Source organism: Schistocerca americana, chromosome 1, assembly GCF_021461395.2.
Source record: "Schistocerca americana isolate TAMUIC-IGC-003095 chromosome 1, iqSchAmer2.1, whole genome shotgun sequence".
NCBI lineage: Eukaryota > Metazoa > Arthropoda > Insecta > Orthoptera > Acrididae > Schistocerca > Schistocerca americana.
Genome location: NC_060119.1, coordinates 1,105,508,183 through 1,105,530,218, shown reverse-complemented (window position 1 = coordinate 1,105,530,218; position 22,036 = coordinate 1,105,508,183). Strand labels below are relative to the sequence as shown.

At 40.3% G+C, this 22,036-nt stretch overlaps 1 protein-coding gene across 1 annotated transcript in view; it reads left to right on the top strand.

The window, feature by feature from the left end:
* Positions 1-5,011: 5,011 nt before the first annotated feature.
* The window catches only part of LOC124618413 (E3 ubiquitin-protein ligase listerin), a 145,216-nt gene continuing 128,191 nt past the window's right edge, over positions 5,012-22,036 (top strand). Inside the window, exons 1-3 of the mRNA XM_047145347.1 lie at positions 5,012-5,193; positions 5,296-5,502; positions 17,577-17,846. Of these exons, the coding sequence (XP_047001303.1) occupies positions 5,146-5,193; positions 5,296-5,502; positions 17,577-17,846 (525 nt within the window). The 5' untranslated portion in view covers positions 5,012-5,145. The remainder of the gene's footprint in view (positions 5,194-5,295; positions 5,503-17,576; positions 17,847-22,036) is intronic.

Sequence of the window (22,036 nt, the reverse complement as noted above, 5' to 3'; positions counted from 1 at the left end):
ATATAAATAATATAGTCACTAAGGCAGTTTCGATTAAATAACATTTTAAGTGAAAAAGTCAGGTCTAATGAAGGAGGAAAATACGATCATTTATGGTGTTTTTGGGAAACCTGTTTTGTTCAGTGGCAGGAGGAGGCAAAAACAAGAAGGGGTCTTTTAACTGTCGGTAGTTCAAATGGCAGCGAATGATGGAATCCTTAGGGAAATAGGAGCAAGGGACAGGAAAGGACGGCAGGTGCACTCAGTTTGTATGCCTGGGGACCTCATTCAACATGTTGAAGAAGCTATTCCAGCATCCATTGCTGGAACAGGATGCAACCAACTGCAGATTGTGGCACACGTTGGAACTTGGATCATTCCAGCGACTGGCAGAGAAGTAGAGGAGACCGGCTTTGAGCATGGAGTTTCAATAAAGCTCACAACTTGGAGAATTGTCGCCAGAAGTGATCACACCCCTTTGATTCTGAGTCAAGTGGAAGGACTGATCTAGAGACTTCAAAGGTTCTGTGACAAACTGGGCTGCGACTTCTTGGGTTTGCGCCATGGAACTGGTAACTGTAGGGTGCGCCTAAAATTTAGATTAGATGACTCCACATCCAATTTGGATAACGATAACTGTAGGAAACCCAGACGTATCATTGTAATATTGAAGGAACTATCTCCCACAGGTGAGAGTACTAAACTCTTAATGGTTAACTGCCAAAGCACTTGCATCAAATTGCAAGAGTTTGAAGTGCTCCTGAAAAGCAGGGAAGCTCACACTGTACTAGTACAGAAAGCTGGTTAAAACCTAAAATGGATGACACTGAGAGTTTTGCGTAAAATTTAAGGATACATCGAAAGGATAGGCTAATGGGAAATGGAGGTGGTGTATTCCTCACAGTAGACAAAAAACTCAAACCCACCAATTACAATTTATCGCCGCATATGATATTGTTTGAGCAAGACTCAGAATCAGGGATGGTCATAAAATAGTAAATGGATCTTTGTATCGCCTACTAAACTAATTTAATCATTCAACGATCGATTGGGAAAATAATAGTTTTGGTTGTGGTGGGTGTGACAAGACATTACTAAACGCCTTCTCTGAACACTACCTAGAACAAATAGTTCAGAACCCCACTCATTATGGAAATATATTGGATCGATTGGCAAAAACAGAACTGACTTCTTTGCGGATGTCCAAATCGAAACTGGTATCAACGATCATGATGCATTTGTAGCAACAATGATTACCGAAGTATGAAGGACAGCTAAAACAAGTAGAAAGAGACATATGTTCAGTAAACTAGATAAAAAATCAGTAGTATCATATCTCAATAAGACTTGAAACTTTCAGGACAGGGCAGGAGCATGTAGAGGAACTATGTCTCAAATTTAAAAGAATCATTGACCATGTGCTGGACAGATATGTACCCAGTAGAACAGTTCATAATGAGAGGGACACTCCTTGGTTTACAGTCACTGTAAAGACACTTCTAAAGAAACATAGATTACTGCACAATAAGTGTAAAACAAAGTGTGGGACTATAGACAGAGATTTGCTGAATGAAATAGATTTGGCTGTCAAAACAGAGGGCAATACGCGAAACCTTCAGTGGGTACCATAGCAGAATATTGTCAAATGATCTTTCACAAAACCCATAGAAATTCTGGTCTTATGTGAAGACTGTTCGTGGCACCAAAATTAGTGCCCTGTCCCTATTGAATGAGACAGGCACTGAAACTGAAGCTAGCAAGGCAAAAACTGATATGCTTAACTCTTTTTTTAAATGTTCCTTTATAAAGGAAAACTCTGGAGAATTGACCCAATTTAATCCTCATACCACTGAAAAGATGAGTGAAATCAGTATTAGTGTCAGCGGCATTGAGAAAGAGCTGAAATTGTTAAAACTGAACAAAGTTCCAAGGCCCAATGGAATCCCTATCAGATTCTATAATGAATTTTTAACTGAGTTAATCTCTCTTCCAATTATAATCTATCATAGATCTCTTGAACAGAAAACAGTGCCAAGTATTTGGACGAAAGTACAGGTCACACCAGCCTGTAAGGAGGGTAGGAATGATCCATAAAACTGCTGTCCAATATCCTTGACACTGAGTTGTGTAGAGCCTCAAAGCATATTTTGAGCTCATACATGATGAGGTATCTTGAACAGAAGAACCCCCTCTGTGCCAACTGGCATGGATTCCGAAAACATCGATCATGTGAAATCCAACTCATAGTTTTCTTACATGACATACTACAACCTTTGGATCAAGGAAGTCAGGTATTTCAGTATTTCTTGACTTCTGAAAAGCATTGGACTCAGTACCACACCTCCGCTTACTGTCAAAAGTTCGTTCATGTGGAATATCAAGTGAAATTTGTACTGGATTAAGGAATTTTTGGTAGGGAAGATGCAGCATATTATCTTGGCTGTAGAGTCGTCATCAGATGTAGAAGTACCTTTAGGTGTACCCCATGGAAGTGTGTAGAGATCCTTGCTGTTCATGTTGCCTATTAATGACTTCGCAAACAATATGAATAGTAACCTGAGACTGTTTGCAGATGATGCAGTTACCTAAACGGAAGCACCAAAGAAAGTGGTATAGGCATGTATCTTGAAATGCAGAGATGTGTAAACAGGCAGAATACGGCGCTGTGGTCGACAACGCCTACATAAAACAACAAGCGTCTGGCGCAGTTGTTAGATTGGTTACTGCTGCTACAATGACAGGTTATCAAGCTTTAAGTGAGTTTGAACGTGGTGTTATAGTCGGCGCACGAGCGATGGGACACAGCATGTCTGAGGTAGCGATGAAATGGGGATTTTCCCGTACGAGTGTACCGTGAATGTCAGGAATCCGGTAAAACATCAAATCTCCGACATCGCTGCTGCCAGAAAAAGATCTTGCATGTACGGGGCCAACGACGACTGATGAGAATCGTTCAACGTGACAAAAGAGCAACCCTTCCGCAAATTGCTACAGATTTCAATGCTGGGCCATCAACAAGTGTCAGCGTGTGAACCATTCAAAGAGGCATCATCGATATAGGCTTTCGGTCCAGAAGCCCCACTCATGTACCCTTGACGACTGCACTACACAAAGCTTTATGCCTTGCTTGGGCTCGTGAACACGGACATTGGACTGTTGATGACTGGAAACACGTTGCCTCGTTGGAGGAGTCTCGTTTGAAACTGTATCGAGTGGATGGACGTCTTCGAGTATGGAGACAATCTCATGAATCCATGGAGGCTGCATGTCAGCAGGGAACTGTTCAGGCTGGTGGAGGATGTGTAATGGTTTGGGGCATGTGCAGTTGGAGTGACATGGGACCCCTGATACGTCTAGATACGACTCTGGTATCTGACATGTACATGAGCATCTTGTCTGACATCTTGTCTGATCATCTGCATCCACTCATGTCCATTGTGCTTTCCGACAGACTTGGGAAATTCCAGCACGACAATGCGACACTCCCCACGTCCAGAATTGCTATAGAGTGTCTCCAGGAACACTTTTCTGTGTTTAAACACTTCCGATGGCCACCAAACTCCCCAGAAATGATCATTATTAAGCATATCTGTGATGCGTTGCAACGTGTTGTTCAGAAGAGATCTCCACCCCCTCATACTCTTACGGATTTATGGACAGCCCTCCATCACTACTTCAGACGTTATTCGACTCCATGCCACAGCATGTTGCAGCACTTCTGCGCGCTCGGGGGGGTGGGGGGGGGGGGAGGAGGGCATGCACGATATTAGGCAGATGTACCAGTTTCTTTAGCTCTTTAGTTTATGAGTGAAGTAATGTATGAAAAATACTGCATACATATTCAGCCTGACTTTGATAAGATTTCAAAGAAGTGCAAAGATTGACAACTTACTTTAAATGTTCAGAAATGTAAAATTGTGCACTTCAAAAATGAAAAAAACATATCCTATGACTATGATGTAAGTGACTCACTACTGGACTCAGCCACCTCTTACAAATACATGGGTGCAACACTTTATACGGATATGAAATGGAATGATCATATAGGTTTAGTCTTGGGTAAATCTGGTGATTTGTTGGTAGAATACTGGGGAAGTGCAATGAGTCTACAAAGAAGATTGCTTAGAAATATCATACGACCAGTTCTAGAATATTGCTCTTGTGTATGAACCTGTACCAGATAGGACTTACAGATGACATTGAGTGTATACAGAGAAGGGCAGTACTAATGGCCATAGGTTTGCTTAATCCATGGAAGAGTGTCACAGAGATACTGAAAGAACTGAACAGGAAGACTCATGAAGATAGACATAAACTGTACTGAGGAAGTCTAGTGACACAACTTCAAGAACCAGCTTCAAATCGCGATTCTACGAATATACTAAATCCCCTACATGTCGCTGACACAGGTTTCGTGAAGATAAGGTTAGAATAATTACAGCACACACACAGAGGCATTCAAACAATCAATTTTCCCGCGCTCCATATGTGAATGGAACAGAACGAAACTCTAATAACTGGTACAGTGGGACGTACCATGCACTTCATGGTGGTTTGAGGAATGTAGATCTAGATGTAGATGAAGGCAAAGCACAATATTTGAATGAAGTTTAGGAAGTCACCAAAGTGCAAAATCCACCAATATAGATTAACTTACGATGTCAACGGACGACATCGTCAAAACTTTCCTCCCGAGAAATACTGACAACACCTGACGGTCAGTTGACGGCCTTTGGGAATGCCGCCATTCGAGGGGCATTGTGAAATGTTTTAACGTGACGACCATTGTGAATTGGCGTTTAAACCACAAGTACACGTCCTGTCACCAATTACGTAACACCCGCCCATCGATTCGAGATCAGTTTCATGAATTAACTCGGAGAATGAGGGCACCAAAACGGAGCTCTTTACGAACAGTCTACCGGCCAGTAATTACCTGACATTTGACAATGTGGAACGCCTTGTTCCGTCAAGTGAGAATCGTCCTTGAACATACTCTCTTTCGTCACTCACAGAATATGTCTCGGCGAAACTCTTTGGCTCGCTGTCAAAGATGATTTCTGAATTCGTGTAGGTTAGTTTTTATTTACAAATTTTGCATATGCGAAATCTTTGTTGGTGTCACAAAACATTATTTTCAGTAGTAGAGTGAAATTAGATTCAGCTATGGGAGGTAAACATAAACAAGCCCAAAGGACGAAGAATAATGTTCGGGTAAGTAATTAAACATTATGGTTAGTACGTATGGTGTTTGCGTATTTTAATTTTCCATATTTCCGGAACGTAACCAATATAATCAATTTTTCTACTTTACAGCCATCAAGCAGTGGTAGAAGTGCTGCACTGCTAGCAAATACCACGCCAAATTTCCCCGGTTTCGATGCTGTCAAAGAGTGTGGCTACATTCCAGCACTATCTGGATTTACAGCACCAAGCCATGAAGATGTGGACCCCAACATTGACGTGAACTTTCAGTTAGTACTGAAGAAAATGAGCAAGAAAGATTCAACGACAAGACTCAAAGTAAGTTGCCAATTTGCTTTCAAAGTGAATTACTCCAATCATCTGTAAGGTGCCCAATGGTGATCACAATCTGTTGCTACAATGATAATAATACAGATGACCATAAAACATTGCGGTGATTTATTTAATTTATAAATGTAGCTTCGTTTATGTTTTAAACATGACTTTCTGTAACGCAGTGTCCATTCATGCTACGTGTATCTGCGGAAGGTACATCATTGTACCCAGCCAGGAATGACTATTCCCTTCCTCTCGTGCACTGCACCACCCCTCCCCTTCTTTTACCGTTGGAAAAAGAAATTGATCCTCACAAACCAAATTCCCATCTGTCAACACCACAGTGACTGGACCGAGTGAAGTGGTGCAGTGGTCAGCATACTGGACTAACATTCGTGAGGATGAAAGTTCAAACCCGTGTCCGGTCGTCCCGATGTAGGTTTTTGGTGATTTCTCTAAATCGCTTCAGACAAATGCCTGGATGGTTCCTTTGAAAGGGCAACGCCGACTTCCTTCCCCATACTTCACTAATCTGATGGGGCCGATGACCTCGCTGTTTGGTCCCCTCCTCCCACACGAACCAACCACAGTGACTGGTTATATTGTCAGTGTCAGTTTGAAGAGAGCCAGTACATGTAATGGTTTCTAACTGTAGTGTGTGTACTCGAAGTCATTTGTCTTTAAATCACAAAACTACATTTGGGAGGTTTGGGTTGTTTGGGGAAGGAGACCAGACAGTGAGGTCATCGATCTCATCAGATTAGGGAAGGGTGCGGAAGGAAGTCGGCTGTGCCCTTTCAAAGGAACCATCCCGGCATTTGCCTGGAATGATTTTAGGGAAATCACGGAAAACCAAAATCAGGATGGCCGGACGCGGGATTGAACCGTCGTCCTCCCGAATGCGAGTCCAGTGTTTAACCACTGTGCCACCTCGCTCGGTTACATTTGGGAGGGCTTAGAGCTCTGAAAGCGTCCAGTGGTGTTGTTCTTGTATTTTCCATTGTATTTCTCATGTTACCAGCTTATCTGATACATGAGATAGCCTATCGCTTGCTGGTGTGAGAATTCGAAGAGCATAGCATGCTGTAGAGATTTTGTTAGTAAGTATTTTTACACGCTATTCCCACTTTTAACTGTCAACATCCATTCCAAGGAATTCTGTGTTTTCCATAAACTTTTCTTTATTTATTTTTACATTGTTGTAATTGGAGTTTTGTTTATGTGGAAGTTTGTAGTACTTATTTTCTTTACATTAAGTGTGACTTTATTGTTTGTTGCCCACTAATTCACATCTAATGTTATTTAGTGTACCACTGTGTCAAATGCTTTACTAACGCCAGGTGCTTCTAGTACATGTTTTGTGAGATATAATGTTGCTGTCTTGGTGCCTTTCCGTGATTGTAAACGTAACTGATCATTGGAAAGGTTGTATTTATTTAAATAGTTCAAATGTTTCGTTTTCTCAATAGTTTCTATTATTTTTGCAAAGCATGGGAGTAGTGAGAGTAGCCTGTAATTTCCTGTAAATATTTTCAGTTTTGAAGAGAGGCAGTAATTTAGCATATTTTAAGTAATTAAGAAAGCAGCTCTGTGTGAATGATTGATTTATCATGGTCAGTAATGATGATGTTAGGTTGTCTGTACACTGCTAAAGTGGGCAAGTTTGTACTTCGTTCAAACGTGCTGAAATTTAATTTTTCCATTTGCAAATTGCTTTGTAGACTTCCTTCTTTGTTGTGGGCAGTAATAGTATTGAATGTGGCGCACACTGATTCAGCTTTTGACTTAAGGGGCCGTTTGAAATTTTTAATATAATATTGTTCCTCTAAATAGTAGCTGTCTGTATATTTTGTCATATATTTTGGATTTTTTAGTAGTGTCCCCTTGTCCTTAATTTTTCATTTGAGTGATTCATCTTTCTGTTACCTACATTGTTTTTGTTTTGAGTGGTGAGTATCAGTTTGAAAATATGAGCCTTGTTTGCTGCAAGCAAAACTTTCATGTATATTTGCCTACAGGCCTACTGTTTATAAAAGTGTGAGAAAGCGGATTGGATGGGCTGTTTCTTATGGAACTGAGGCACATCAGTGTTTGGGATGATTTTTTAAAATCTTTGGTCACCCATTTGTATTGTTCCACTGTTGATAATGGACATAATAATTTAGTAAAAGCCTTGTCAAATAGTTGAATAGTGCTGTGGAATGCTGTCAAATTTTAGTTTTAAAAGTGTCATGAAATGTTGCCAAATTTTAGTTTCACTAGTGTCATGAAATTTTTGAATTTTTCATTTGCATCTGCCTGTGTGTTTTTTACTTCCCATGTTTGATGTGCTGTTTGTTTGACAAACACATGCCTTTTTGTGGCTAAATTTACAAATTGGAGCCCCCTCCCCCGGAAATTTTGGTGGGATGACAGACTGATCTGTAGTCCAGCTCGAGGTCTGGGTTTGATTGAAAGGTGACAATTTGGTTGCTAGTTGGTGAAGCCAGTGAATGTGGTAACAAATTGACTGGTGGTGAGGCCTATTGTTTATGTGTACACCATATTGAAAAATGACAGCAAGGTCAGATGCATAACTTTTACCCTTTTTGGTTTAGAAAATATTCATCTGTAGACATGCATTTGCTTTATTTCTATTGTAGCCACTTTTAGTGTAATGTTTTACTTAAGTAGTCAGATAATCTTAGATCTACTACACCAACATTACAGTTTTCTTTGTCTCAATCTGTTAGCACATGATCAGTTGCTGTCATTAACTGGTTTGTTATTCTTGTTGCACTGTTAACCTCTTACATTAAACTGAAATGTTGCATGATGCTTAAGAATAAGTTACAGGTAACATCAGGATCAGTGTATTTACAATTATAGAATGTCCAGTAAAGGAGTCTCTGAATTCAACATTAAATATCTTAAAAACTAAATGTTTATTATGAAAGCTGTAAGAATTTTATTCAGAACTTTTTGAAATAGTCTGAAAAGCTGCTAACAGGTGGCTCTATGATCACAATACGTAGTGCCTGTAAATGATGTACCACAGCTCAGAACGATCATTTCTGCCATTGAAACATGAAAGGTGGGTAACGTATTGAAGGAAGTCCTTGAAATCATATGTTCCATTGATCATCATGTTCCATAAATTATCTGAGAGTACGCATTAGGAGTGATTTAACATGGAATGACCATATAAAATTAATCGTCGGTAAAGCGGATGCCAGACTGAGATTCATTGGAAGAATCCTAAGGAAAAACAGTCCAAAAACAAAGGACGTAGGTTACAGTACCAGATAGGGTTGATAGAAGAGATAGAGAAGATCCAACTGAGAGTAGCGCACTTAGTTACAGGATCATTTAGTAATTGCAAAAGCGTTACAGAGATGATAGATAAACTCCAGTGGAAGACTCTGCAAGAGGGACACTCAGTAGCTCGGTACGAGCTTTTGTTGAAGTTTCGAGAACATACCTTCACCGAGGAGTCAAGCAGTATATTCTCCCTCCTATGTATATCTCGCGAAGAGACCATGAGGATAAAATCAAAGAGAGTAGAGCCCACACAGAGGCATACCGACAGTCTTTCTTTCCACGAACAATATGAGACTGGAATAGAAGGGAGAACCGATAGAGGTACTCAAGATACCCTCCGCCACAAACTATCAGGTGGCTTGCGGAGTATGGATGTAGATGTAGATTTTGGATTAGTTTGTTGTCACACAGCTAGCATTGGAAGATGAATCAGGCACCGAGTGGTCAATGTAATATGGAGCCAGCCAGACCACATCACACGGGACAGTTGTTACACTTTCTTGATGAATGCTTCATGAATAGAGCCATTGTGTTGGATTATTGCAAACTTACTGGTGCAAGGATGGATCAGCCTCCACATTTGCCTTATCTGACTCCTTGTGACACCTTTCAGTGGGGCACATAGAAAGGTGCTGTCTACCGGAACCAGCCCACCATGCTTAATGAACTTGTATCAGTGATCTGTGTGGCATCTGAAACCCTTTCGGTTGAGACATTACAGGGTATGATGACAAATTTCATTGTTTGTTTGCATCACCTCTGTATTTTGAGTGGTGGAAATTTCAAAAAGATTGTGATGTAATTGCAAAGACTGCTTGCAGAGAATGAGTTCCATTATGCACGCTGATACTTTATGAGCTGCACAGTGTACAGCTCCATCTGTTGACAGTTTTTTTTGAATTATTTTGGAACTTTTTTTTATGAATTCTGTGTAAATTTTTTACAGCTTTCACAATTGACATACCATTTGTTGCACTCAGCTATCACTCCTTTGGAGTGGATATCATATCAATAATTTGATTTATTTGTGACAAAAAGATATTCGTATGTCCACTAAGAGATCTGTATAATCATAAAATATGCATTTAATACATTACTTAATGACTGTTGGCAGTCACTTGCCAAAATGTTTAATAATAAATAGTGTATTTTGTACATTTATATTGGTCCCTTAATTCTATTACTGTCAACTCAAAATGCTTCTCTTCACTGATTTCCCAGAGATCGCTTCTGACATTAAATTGATAATTTTGTTTCATATACAGTAAATGTCCACCCCTCGTGGTCTCGCGGTAGCGTTCTCGCTTCCCGAGCACGGGGTCCCGGGTTCGATTCCCGGCGGGGTCAGGGATTTTTCCTGCCTCGAGATGACTGGGTGTTGTTGTGTCGTCTTTATCATCATCATTCATCCCCATTACGGTCGGAGGAAGGCAACGGCAAACCACCTCCATTAGGACCTTGCCTAGTAAAGCGGTGCGGGTCTCCTGCATCGTTCCCCTACGCTCTGTAAAGAAGCATGGGACTTCATTTACATTTTATACAGTAAATACAACAGCCTCCATACTCCCTAGATATTCTGCTATATGAACATGCTAAATTGTAAAACTTTAAGATTACATGATTAATTTCTGATTGTTCACACCAGTCATACAAGCAACAGAACTGTCAGTGACCTCCAGCTAAACCTCTAGCTGTTGCACTTTATTTGTTAGGCACTGAATATTTAGGTGAACAATTGTTAATTTATTATTACTACATCTACATACATACTCCGCAATCCACCATACGGTGCGTGGTGGAGGGTACCTCGTACCACAACTAGCATCTTCTATCCCTGTTCCACTCCCAAACAGAATGAGGGAAAAATGACTGCCTATATGCCTCTGTACGAGCCCTAATCTCTCTTATCTTATCATTGTGGTCTTTCCGCGAAATATAAGTTGGCGGCAGTAAAATTTTACTGCAGTCAGCCTCAAATGCTGGTTCTCTAAATTTCCTCAGTAGCGATTCATGAAAAGAATGCCTCCTTTCCTCCAGAGACTCCCACCCGAGTTCCTGAAGCATTTCTGTAACACTTGCGTGATGATCAAACCTACCAGTAACAAAATTAGCAGCCCGCTTCTGAATTGCTTCTATGTCCTCCCTCAATCCGACCTGATAGGGATCCCAAATGCTCGAGCAGTACTCAAGAATAGGTCGTATTAGAGTTTTATAAGCGGTCTCCTTCACAGATGACCCACATCTTCCCAAAATTCTACCAATGAACCGAAGACGACTATCCGCCTTCCCCCCAACTGCCATTACATGCTTGTCCCAATTCATATCGCTCTGCAATGTTACTCCCAAATATTTAATCGACGTGACTGTGTCAGGCACTACACTACTAATGGAGTATTCAAACATTACGGGATTCTTTTTCCTATTCATCTGCATTAATTTACATTTATCTATATTTAGAGTTAGCTGCCATTCTTTACACCAATCACAAATCCTGTCCAAGTCATCTTGTATCCTCCTACAGTCACTCAACGATGACACCTTCCTGTACACCACAGCATCATCAGCAAACAGCCGCACATTGCTATCCACCCTATCCAAAAGATCATTTATGTAGATAGAAAACAACAGCGGACCTACCACACTTCCCTGGGGCACTCCAGATGATACCCTCACCTCCAATGAACACTTACCATTGAGGACAACGTTCTGGGTTCTATTACTTAAAGTCTTCGAGCCACTCACATATTTGGGAACCAATCCCATATGCTCGTACCTTAGTTAGGAGTCTGCAGTAGGGCACCGAGTTAAACGCTTTCTGGAAGTCAAGGAATATGGTATCCGTCTGATACCCTTCATCCATGGTTCACAAGATATCATGTGAAAAAAGGGCGAGTTGCGTTTCGCAGGAGCGATGCTTTCTAAAGCCGTGCTGATGCATGGACAGCAACTTCTCTGTCTCAAGGAAATTCATTATATTCGAACTGAGAATATGTTTGAGAATCCTGCAACAAACCGATGTTAAGGATATTGGTCTGTAATTTTGAGGATCCGTCCTTCTACCCTTCTTATATACAGGCGTCACGTGCGCTTTTTTCCAGTCGCTCAGGACTTTACATTGGGCAAGAGATTTGCGATAAATGCAAGCTAAGTAAGGAGCCAATGCAGTAGAGTACTCTCTGTAAAACCAGATTGGAATCCCATCAGGACCTGGTGATTTATTTATTTTCAACCCATTCAGCTGCTTCACAATCCCAGGGATGTCTATCACTATGTCCTCCATACGGGAATCTGTACGAGACTCAAACAGCGATACGTTTGTACGATCCTCCTGCGTGAAAGATTTCTCAAATGCTAAATTTAAAATTTCAGCTTTTGTTTTGCTGTCTTTCGTTGCCAGGCCAGACTGATCAGCGAGTGACTGGATGGAAGCCTTCGACCCGCTTACCGATTTTACGTAAGACCAGAATTTCCTTGGGTTTTCAGCAAGATCTTTTGCTAAGGTATGACGGTGGTAGTGGTTGTATGCTTCGCGCGTCGCTCTTTTTACAGCAGCACGAATCTCTACTAACTTTTGTCTGCCCTCATTCTACCGATCTTTCTTGTACCGCAAGTGCAACTATCTTTGCTTGCTGAGAATTCTCCAAATTGCGCTATTAAACCACGGTGGGTCTTTTCCATCTGTAGCCCACTTTTTTGGCACAAGCTTCTCCAATGCGTGATTTACAATGTGTTTAAAATTTGCCCATAATTCTTCCATGTCCATCGTACCGGAAGTAAATGAAGTCGATTCATTTACTAAGTGGGATACAAACAACTGCTTATCTGCTCAGTAAGAATACTCTCCTAGCCTTATTGACCGACTTTTTAATTTTCGTAACCACAGTCGTAATGACAACATCATGATCACTAATCCCTGTCTCAGCACTGACACCGTCAATGAGGTCTAGTATGTTCGTGGCTACCAGATCCAAAATATTTCCATTAGGCGTTGGCTGTCAATTTAGCTGCTCATGACAGTTTTCGGATAATGTGTTCAAAAGTAATTCATGCAACGGCTTGTCTGTACCACCTGTAATGAATCCATAGACAACGCAGTCTATACTAGGTAGGTTGAAGTCGCCTCCAACTAATATAGCATGATCCGGGTACTTCTGCAATACAGAGTGTAGACTCCCTTTGAATGATTCTAGAACTGTCATGGTGGAACCTGGTGGCCGGTAATAACGCCCAACAAATAAAGTTATTTCTCCTAGCCCTGTTAAAATGTGTCCAGATAACTTCACAATCACACTCTACTTCGACCTCAGTAGACACAATATTTTTGTCAACTGCAATGAAGACACCACCTCCTACGGTTCTAATCTGTCTTTCTGATACACTTTCCAACCCTCACTAAATATTTCAGAACTTCCTATCTCAGGGTTCAGCCAGGTCTCAGCCCGAGAATAATTTGCGCGCCACATGCTTCCTGGAGGGCAGTAAGTTCAGGAACTTTATTCCAAACACTCTGAAAATTTACTGCTAATATCTTGATAGCTGAAGTGTCTTTACACTGCGCGCGTCCTGATTTCCCTGCCTGTACATCAATTGGTGAGTGTTCATCAGGACACCTCGCACTGCTGCCTAGCCTAAAAAAAACCATGTGCACGCCACAAGTACTCTGCTACCCGAGTAGCCACTTTCTTTGTGTAGTACACCCCTGACCTATCTAGGGGTGTCCTACAATTCCTCACCCAATAGCGCAAGTCTAGAAATCTGCAGCCAAGACCATCACAGAGTCGACGAAGCCTCTGGTTGAACCCTCCAGTGCTCCAAACCAAAGGACCCCAATCCACTCTGGGAACAATGCTGCAAATAAAGAGCTGTGCTTGCACCCCGCTTGCGAGGCCAGCGGTCTTCACCAAATCCGCCAGCCGCCTGTACGAACTGAGGATCGCCTCAGAACCAAGCGACAGGCATCATTGGTGCCGATGTGAGCAACTACTTGCAGGCGACTGCACAGCGTACGCTCAATAGCCGCAGGCAAGGCCGCCTCCACATCTTGGATGAGGGCCCCCCCGGCAGACAAACCAAGTGCACGTTGGAATTCTTTCCAGCCCTGTATGCTATTTCCCTAAGAGGCTCCATCACCCGCCATATAGCATTTCCTCTTCTCTCTGTGAATTGGTTTAAGTGCTTCATCATTTCAATTATATTCATGTTTTTTTATTTTCAAGAAATATTTTTGAATTATCACTCTCTTAGGACCATCTCAGTTTCACCTTTTTTAAAAATTATTTTACATACATCTATGAGCATTTTACTGAAAGTCATTGTTCCTAGTCTATTTACGTGCACGCCATCCCTTCTCAGACATTTGTCACTTAGAAATTTGTTTGCCAGAGAAGGAACATGTTGTTCCACTAAGTTGGGATTGCTGTTTTCTGTTTTAAGTGCTTTTAACCAAAGTATTTAGAGTTGCACCTCCATAAGACAAATATTGTCCAGTTTGTCTGTCTCTTTGGGCTGATGAATATTACACCAAGTCTGTCACACTGTTCACTAATTCAATTTTTTATTTTGTATGTAAATATTACTCACCAATCTTCTGTGTAAAATTCCACTGAGTGCCAGTCTTGAGCTTGTATGCACCATTTTGGCTGAGTGAATTAAAATTTGTTTTTCATTCATGATTTCTTGTCAGCTGCTGCTTCAGATATTACACCATTGTATCTATTGGACACAAATCTGAGTGGTCGCTTTTTGAATTGTTGCACTCAGAATTTGGCAACCATGAGAGATGATGGGTTTAATTGTTTTTTATGCAGTCCGTTGTCCAACAGTTAATGTAGAGGGGAAAGAAGAGGGAAGCAAATTTAACCAGAAGAAATATATTTGAGAAAGAGTGTTATTTGATGGCTAGTTAAATAGGTAAGAGCTAAAATGTTAAAAAGTGAGAAACGTAAGGGAAGGACCTGGTGTAAATAACATATGATAAAACAGTATTCTCTAACTCGCATTATACCTTCTTCAAGGAGGGAAGAGGTGTTTGCAAAGACCCCTGTTCCTCTTTATAACAGGTAATTCTCACAATCAACTGAAATCTTATATACCACTTCACCAACTGACAACCAAACTGTTACCTTTCAACCTAACTTATACTTTGCACTATACTTCAGATCAGTCTGTCACAAAAACTGACTTTCCAAAAAATGATATAAATACACACACAAGATAAAGTCAGTGTTCTGTTCGTTTCCCATTTGCAATATAAGACGTCATATGTCACATCATCATTGTGCCACGGTACAAATCTGACATCTGGTATTGGTACACTTCAGTTGACACCTTCCCGTTTTATCTGTAGTCTAAGTGACCTGCCCCCTTTTCAACATCTCGAACCAATTTCTTTCTCCTTGCCAAAGAAGGAACATGTTGCTCCACAAAGCTGGGATTGCTGTATTCTGTTTTAAGTGTTTTTAACCAAAGGATTTAGAGTTGCACCTCCATAAGACAAATATTGTCCAGTTTTTCTCTCTCTTTATGATTTTTAACAATTTTCTGATATGTGTGTTCCAGTTTATGTGAGATTTGAACTGATCAGAAATGCCAAAGCATAACAGGCACAATTTTCTGTAAGAGACCAATGAGTAAACCAAAGTCAGAAAAGGTGTCACAGAGAGGAAATAGTGTAATAAGAAGGAGAAAAAAGTTATATTGAGAGCTATATGAAGATATTGTGTTCAAATAAGTGGAAATGACATTAGAAGACACGGGGCAACAGTGATTCATTTGGAGCAACCGCAGTAGAGTCACACTTCTGTGATCAGCTTGTGAGACATCTATCTCAGTAAACTGTCTACTGACATAGCGCATGTAATCTGCAGAAACCAATATTGACAAATATGGTCATTGTTATATTCATCGAAAAAGCTCACCATCCCAGCAAGGCAGCATGAGACTTGGTCAGTGAACACAGAATGAAACACTCCTCTTGATCTAATACCTACAGTCCAGGTGAATTTTATCACATATGTAACAGACAAGTCTGTTCTCACATTAATGGTAGTTAAGGAGCACTCTGTATGTGGAGTTATGTAATGCATCTGCAAAGGAATAGCCTGCAGACAAGATGAATGTGTTTTTCATCTTCCAAGGATGAAGTTTTCGGCAGGGTTGCAATGTGAACTTCTTAAGAGTAACATTGGGAGGTCTGACAACAAACATGTTTATCATTTTTTTTATAACAAAAATACGTTTGTTTCCAGATAGCAATAGTGTACTTATGATGTGTAATAACAACACTCATGCTTTCCCATTTAACGTAATATTAAGGTAGTGATATGTAACACATCAGAAAGCAAAATACTATATCAATTTTTAGCCAGTACCAGAAGATGGTCCATGCATAGACCAAAAGGTTAAAGTGCACTTATGGTGTCGGCTCTTCTGCTGCATGCTGCTGTGAGAAATTTTTTTCTTTTGACTATAGCCAATTGGCTTATTGTATATAGAAATCAGTGAGAATTGCCGAATCCAATGATTTCTTTGTTGGAAGACATGATTTAGGCCTAATTTTGTTTTCTGCATGGATTCTATGAGATTGACCATTATTGATGTGGCTGTTATGGAGTATAAAGTTGATTATTGGTTTTCAAATGTATGTTTTGTATTGTATCTTTCTCAGAATAGGACAGGATTTCCTGGAGTGTGTAGTTTGGTTGAGAGTTGGTGAAGCCAATAAATATGACAGGAGGAAAACTGGCTGTGGTGATGGACTGATCTGTAACATAGCCTGGTGGTTATTTCGAAAACTCTGTGGGGTATTTTCTAAATGTTGAGGTTGTGCTTACACAGGAACCTAAGGGTACAGTTTAAATTTTACAGAATATTTTGTTTTATATGACAGCATTCCACACAATACATTTCCTTATGCCACCATGTAATTGGATAGACTCCGCATTATGATCACTAGTTTCTCATTAGTTCTGCCATCTTGTCTAATCATCTGAATCATAATGTATTGTGTTCACTTCTCATAATTCTCTGTGCAAACAGTTACTAACTGCAGCATGCAACACAAAGGCCGTCAACACCTTAAGTGCGCAGACTGAAACTAACAGCGACTTAAGTTTCTGACAGCAGCTGATGATGTAACAAAATAATTTTTTGACTGTAGCTGATGATGCAGCTACATAAATATGCCTTCATGAAACATATTGTACCTGTGGATCACCACTTTTCAGAAATAATATTCATTGCATTCAGTTAATCTGCCAAGTTGTTTGTCAACTCTGACAAAATTTCCTTAAAAGTTTATATTTCTTCTCTCTGAAATTTTAATTCACTTTCCAAATTTTCCTTATTTTCTTTTACTGCTTGCTCTGTGTACTGATTGAATAACATCTCTCACTCCATTCTCAATAACTGCCTCCCTTTCATGTTATTTGACTCTTATAACTACAGTCTCATTTCTGTCCAAGCAGTAGATAATATTTTGCTCTCAGTATTTTATCCCTAGTTACCTTCAGAATCTCATATAACGTACATTTCCCTATATTTCTCACTCAGCCATACTTAAAGATCATTGATTAAAATATCAGTTTTTAATGTATATTGTCTTAGGTTAAATTAGGCTCTTCAGATTATCAGGATAAGTTGATGTATCTCTCCTCGTGAAATGATGAACAGTCTGTACTGTAGTCTCTCAAAATCTACAGCTTTGAAACGTGTGTAGTATAATGCTCTAGTGACTGCTATGTGATTCTCAAACCAATTGTGTTTGTATGGCATTGTAGGCTTTACAGGAGTTCACACAGTTGGTATCAGCAGGAGATTCAGCTGAGGCGGTCAAAGTCTTGCTCCCATGCTGGGCTCGCCTGTTTTGCCAGCTGGTGCAAGACCCTGAACACCGTGTGAGGGAAGCTGCACATGTAGCACAGCGTGCCATTGTTCGGGCCGCCCGCCGCAACTTGGCTCCGCACCTTCGGCAGCTCGCCGGTCCATGGTTCACCGCACAGTATGACACTCATCCCCCTGCCGCCAGTGCTGCTGCGCTTGCTCTCCAGGTATTGTACCTACGAAGGACATGTGAAAGAGATCATGCCCAATTACTGCATATCAAAAGGATACCCAAAAAAGTGTATAGACATAAATGTATGTCAGGTGCTAAGAACAGAGTGTCCAGCCTCTTGGAGGCTATATATCTGTGCAGTATGAGGCATGAGAACAGTCGTCCACAGGTAACATGCAGTCTGGAAACAAAACTCTTGATGTTTTTTTCAGGGCCACTGTCCCAGAACTACATTGTTTGTGAAACACTGTACAGTTTTTATCTTTCCAATCTTTGTTTCTTCCTTTTCTGAAAATCAGTCACCATTGTTAATTTAATACCTTTCCTAATTCTCATTTGTTACACATTTGAGTTTTCGTAAAAAGCTGCAAACAAAAACAAAATAATATTTTTTATTGAGTTAATATTAATATACTGGAAATTATTACATAATTTTATCAATATGTGTATACTGAATCAAGATGGGCTTTGTGATGTGATAATTATAAAATGAACTGCAATTAGTAAGTGCTTTCAATGTGATAAAAAAGTCTAGATCAGAGCCAGTATTGTACTACTAATGTGTTTTGTGCAGAATGTTGTCAGTGCTCATCTTGAGGAAAGGAAAGAGGATGTGTAGAGCCAGTGAGAGATCAGTGAACGGAAGATGTGTTTTGAAGGAATATTCACCTTCTCTTGTCAGTGTACAACAACCTCCAACATCTTAACACATTCGGAAGAAACAGGCAAACATTTTAACAACAAAGATTAATAATTTAATTTAAGCTGTACTGTTAGGTCCAGACCTAACCACAACCTCGTAATTCATGACATATTTAGAAGAAACAAATATATGTGACAACAAAGATCCTAAATTTAAATTTTGTGAGTAAAACTGTCATATTCCTCCTAACCTAGACCTCTGGCTAAGCTACAGTTCAGTCTGTCAGCAAACCAGATATTTTATCTTATATACGAGGGTTATTCCAAAAGTAAGGTCCAATTCGCCGTAACTATTGAAATTTGGCGCCAATGACAAAACACGCATGCGCGCCGACTCCCGGCAAGCCTTGCGCGTCAAACGCCGCCATTCGCTTTGTTACTGTTGCTGAGTGTAGTTCACAGTGTCACTTTACAATGTTTAAGACAATTGATCAGCCCGCCGATTGTGAAGTAAGGGCAGAAACAATTCAGCGGCGGAAATCCATCGGCAGATTACTGAAGTGTACGGTCCTAACATAATGAGCGACAGTAAAGTGCGCAAGTGGGTGCGAGCTTTTAATGAAGGACGGGATAATGTGCACGATGAACCACGGTGTGGCCGACCATCAGTGATTTCAGACGATTTAGTCAATGCGGTTGACAAAAAAATTCGTGAAGATCGCCGATTCACTATTACAGACGTAGACATGCATTTTCTGAATGTGAGTAGAACAACTTTGTACAGAATTGTGTCTGAACATTTGAAGTTTCACAAATTGTGTGCCCGTTGGGTTCCCAGGCTGCTTACTGAGCCCCAACGAATGAAAAGAATGGCTTTTGCTCTTGATTTTTTGGAGCGATATCATAAGGAAGGTGACAGTCTTTTAGACAATGTTGTCACAGGGGATGAGACATGGGTTTCTCACATCACTCCAGAGTCTAAACGTCAGTCAATGCAATGGCGTCACACGTCATCGCCAGTCAAGGTCAAGGCAAAGCAGACAATCTCAACACATAAGGTTATGGCGACTGTGTTCTGGGATAGACGTGGAGTATTGTTAGTCGACTTTATGGAGAGAGGAACAACGATTAATAAAGCCGCCTACTGCGCTACCCTGACTAAACTTCGACGTGCAATCCAGAATAAGCGACGTGGTCTTTTGTCGTCTGGAATCTTGCTGTTGCATGACAATGCCAGACCCCACACTGCAAATGAAACGCAAGCTCTGATCAAGAAATTTGGATGGGAACAGATGGACCATCCTCCTTACAGTCCGGACCTGGCGCCAAGTGATTTCCACCTGTTTCGTTACTTAAAGGAGTTTCTCGGCGGCAAGCGCTTCGACACAGATGATGAAGTGAAAGAAGCAGTTAAGGACTGGTTATCGTCACAGGCGGCTGATTTCTATAACATGGGCATTCAAAAGCTTGTTGAACGATGTGACAAATGTTTAAATAAGTATGGAAGTTATGTAGAAAAATAGATAAAGATGTAAGGAATGTAAATAAAATAATTGTTTTGAAAAAACATTTTAGTTTTGATTTTTTTTTTATAACCGGACCTTACTTTTGGAATAACCCTCGTATTTGTTGACTTCGCCAACTCACAACCAAATGGTCACGTTTCAAACTATCCACAACCTTGTAATTTATTTTGTATTCAGAAAATTCAGTCAAATAATTGTGACAACAAAAATTATATTACTATTTGTTCTTGGGTAGCATCATAATCACACCCATGGATGTTATGACATACACAGTAAAAAATAGCTGAATATTTGTGACAAGCAGGATTATAGATTTCACTGTTGCATGCCAAGCATCAGTAAAATTTATAATATTGCTTGTCATAAATATTTGGCTGCTGCAATTGAAGTTGTGCTATTGGTTACCAACCTACCCACAGTCTCACAGCTTGTGACATGTTTGGAAATAGTCAAATATTTAAAGGAAGGAATGGTTTCTAATTTCTATTTCAGTGCTAGAAATTCATTGTCTCTTTTCTCACCTCTTGTCGTTTATGTTAAAGTGTCGCCCCATTGGCTATGCGAAACTGATGCGTTGCAAACCTGTGAACAATAGACAAACACCGCCATGACTACCATTACCCCTGATCTAGACTTTAGCCGTGATATCTTTTACAGTCTAGGTAACAGTTCAAATCACTTATGACACTAAATAAATTGAATAAATAAATCTGTAGGTAAAATTTCACTGCCCTGGAAGATCATATGTTATTCACTGTGCTTAAGTTTACCATCTTACAGGGGAACTGTTGAATGTACAACACAGATGTGGCATTTAAAACTTTACTGGTGTATAGATCATCTAATAAAGGAGGCGCTCAATATACTTTTGTCAGTAAACGCATGAAGGTTGCCAGAAGACTCCACACCAAAATATTGTGGCAGCAGGTTACCAACATGTTAGTTCCAAAAGCCATGGACATACCGAAACAGATTTTTTATTTTGGTGCCGTAAATACATGGAAAAGATGTTTCTCATAGGGTTCTTACAATTAGCTGTAGAGACACACTTTTGCCTTCGCATTTCATGTCCCACCAAATATTGCCACTTTTGCTCCGTGTAACATGCATGTAAAAATAACTTTGGGCATGCCCCAAAAAACTATTGCGGTACTGTTGCTGTGCACTACATGTATAAATTATCTAGTAAATAATGCAAAATAATTTTATGAGGCTGTTTCTGAACATTACTGTTGTATACAGGAAGGCTGCAGCACCGAAAGACTATATGAAATGCAAGAGGAGCTGCAGTGGATCAATGATTGGTGCAGGGACTGACAGCTGACACTAAATGTAAATAAATGTTATGTATTGTGCACAAATAGGTGAAGAGCTTCACTACAGTTTGATTGCACAGTTGGTGATGATTCACTGGAAACAATAACCACTGTAAAACATCTAGGAAAAGCTTTCTGGGACAACCTAAAGTAGAATGGTCACATAAAAGTAATTGGAGGAAAATCATAGTGCATGCTGAGATTCATTGGGAGAATCTTAAGGACATTTATACTCCAATTAAAATCACATTTTGTTTGATGTCTCATTGAGGTGAGTGGTAGGGGGCCAGCTGCCATCCAATTGTAGTTCTTCCTCAAATGCACATGCTCACTGTATTGGCTGTTTTGTAGGTACAAGCAGTGCCTTGTGAAGTGTGGCTGGTTGCATTCTGGCACCATGCCCCCTGCCACTGCAATATGTCAATCACAAAGTAATTTTAATCAGATCATAATTCATCCCCAAAAGAAGGGAATTACAAGATATTTGTAAGACAAACTTTTGAGTATTGCTGACCAGTCTGGCACCATTACCAGGCGAGTTTAATGGAGGAGATCAAAAGAAGAACAATATGTTGTGTCATGGATTTAATCAGTAAACATGAGAATGTTATGGGGATGTCAATCTAACCCCCGTGTCAGACGCTACAAGATAGGCGTTGTGTGTCACAGAGAAGTTTGCCGCTAACATTTTGAGACTGAGG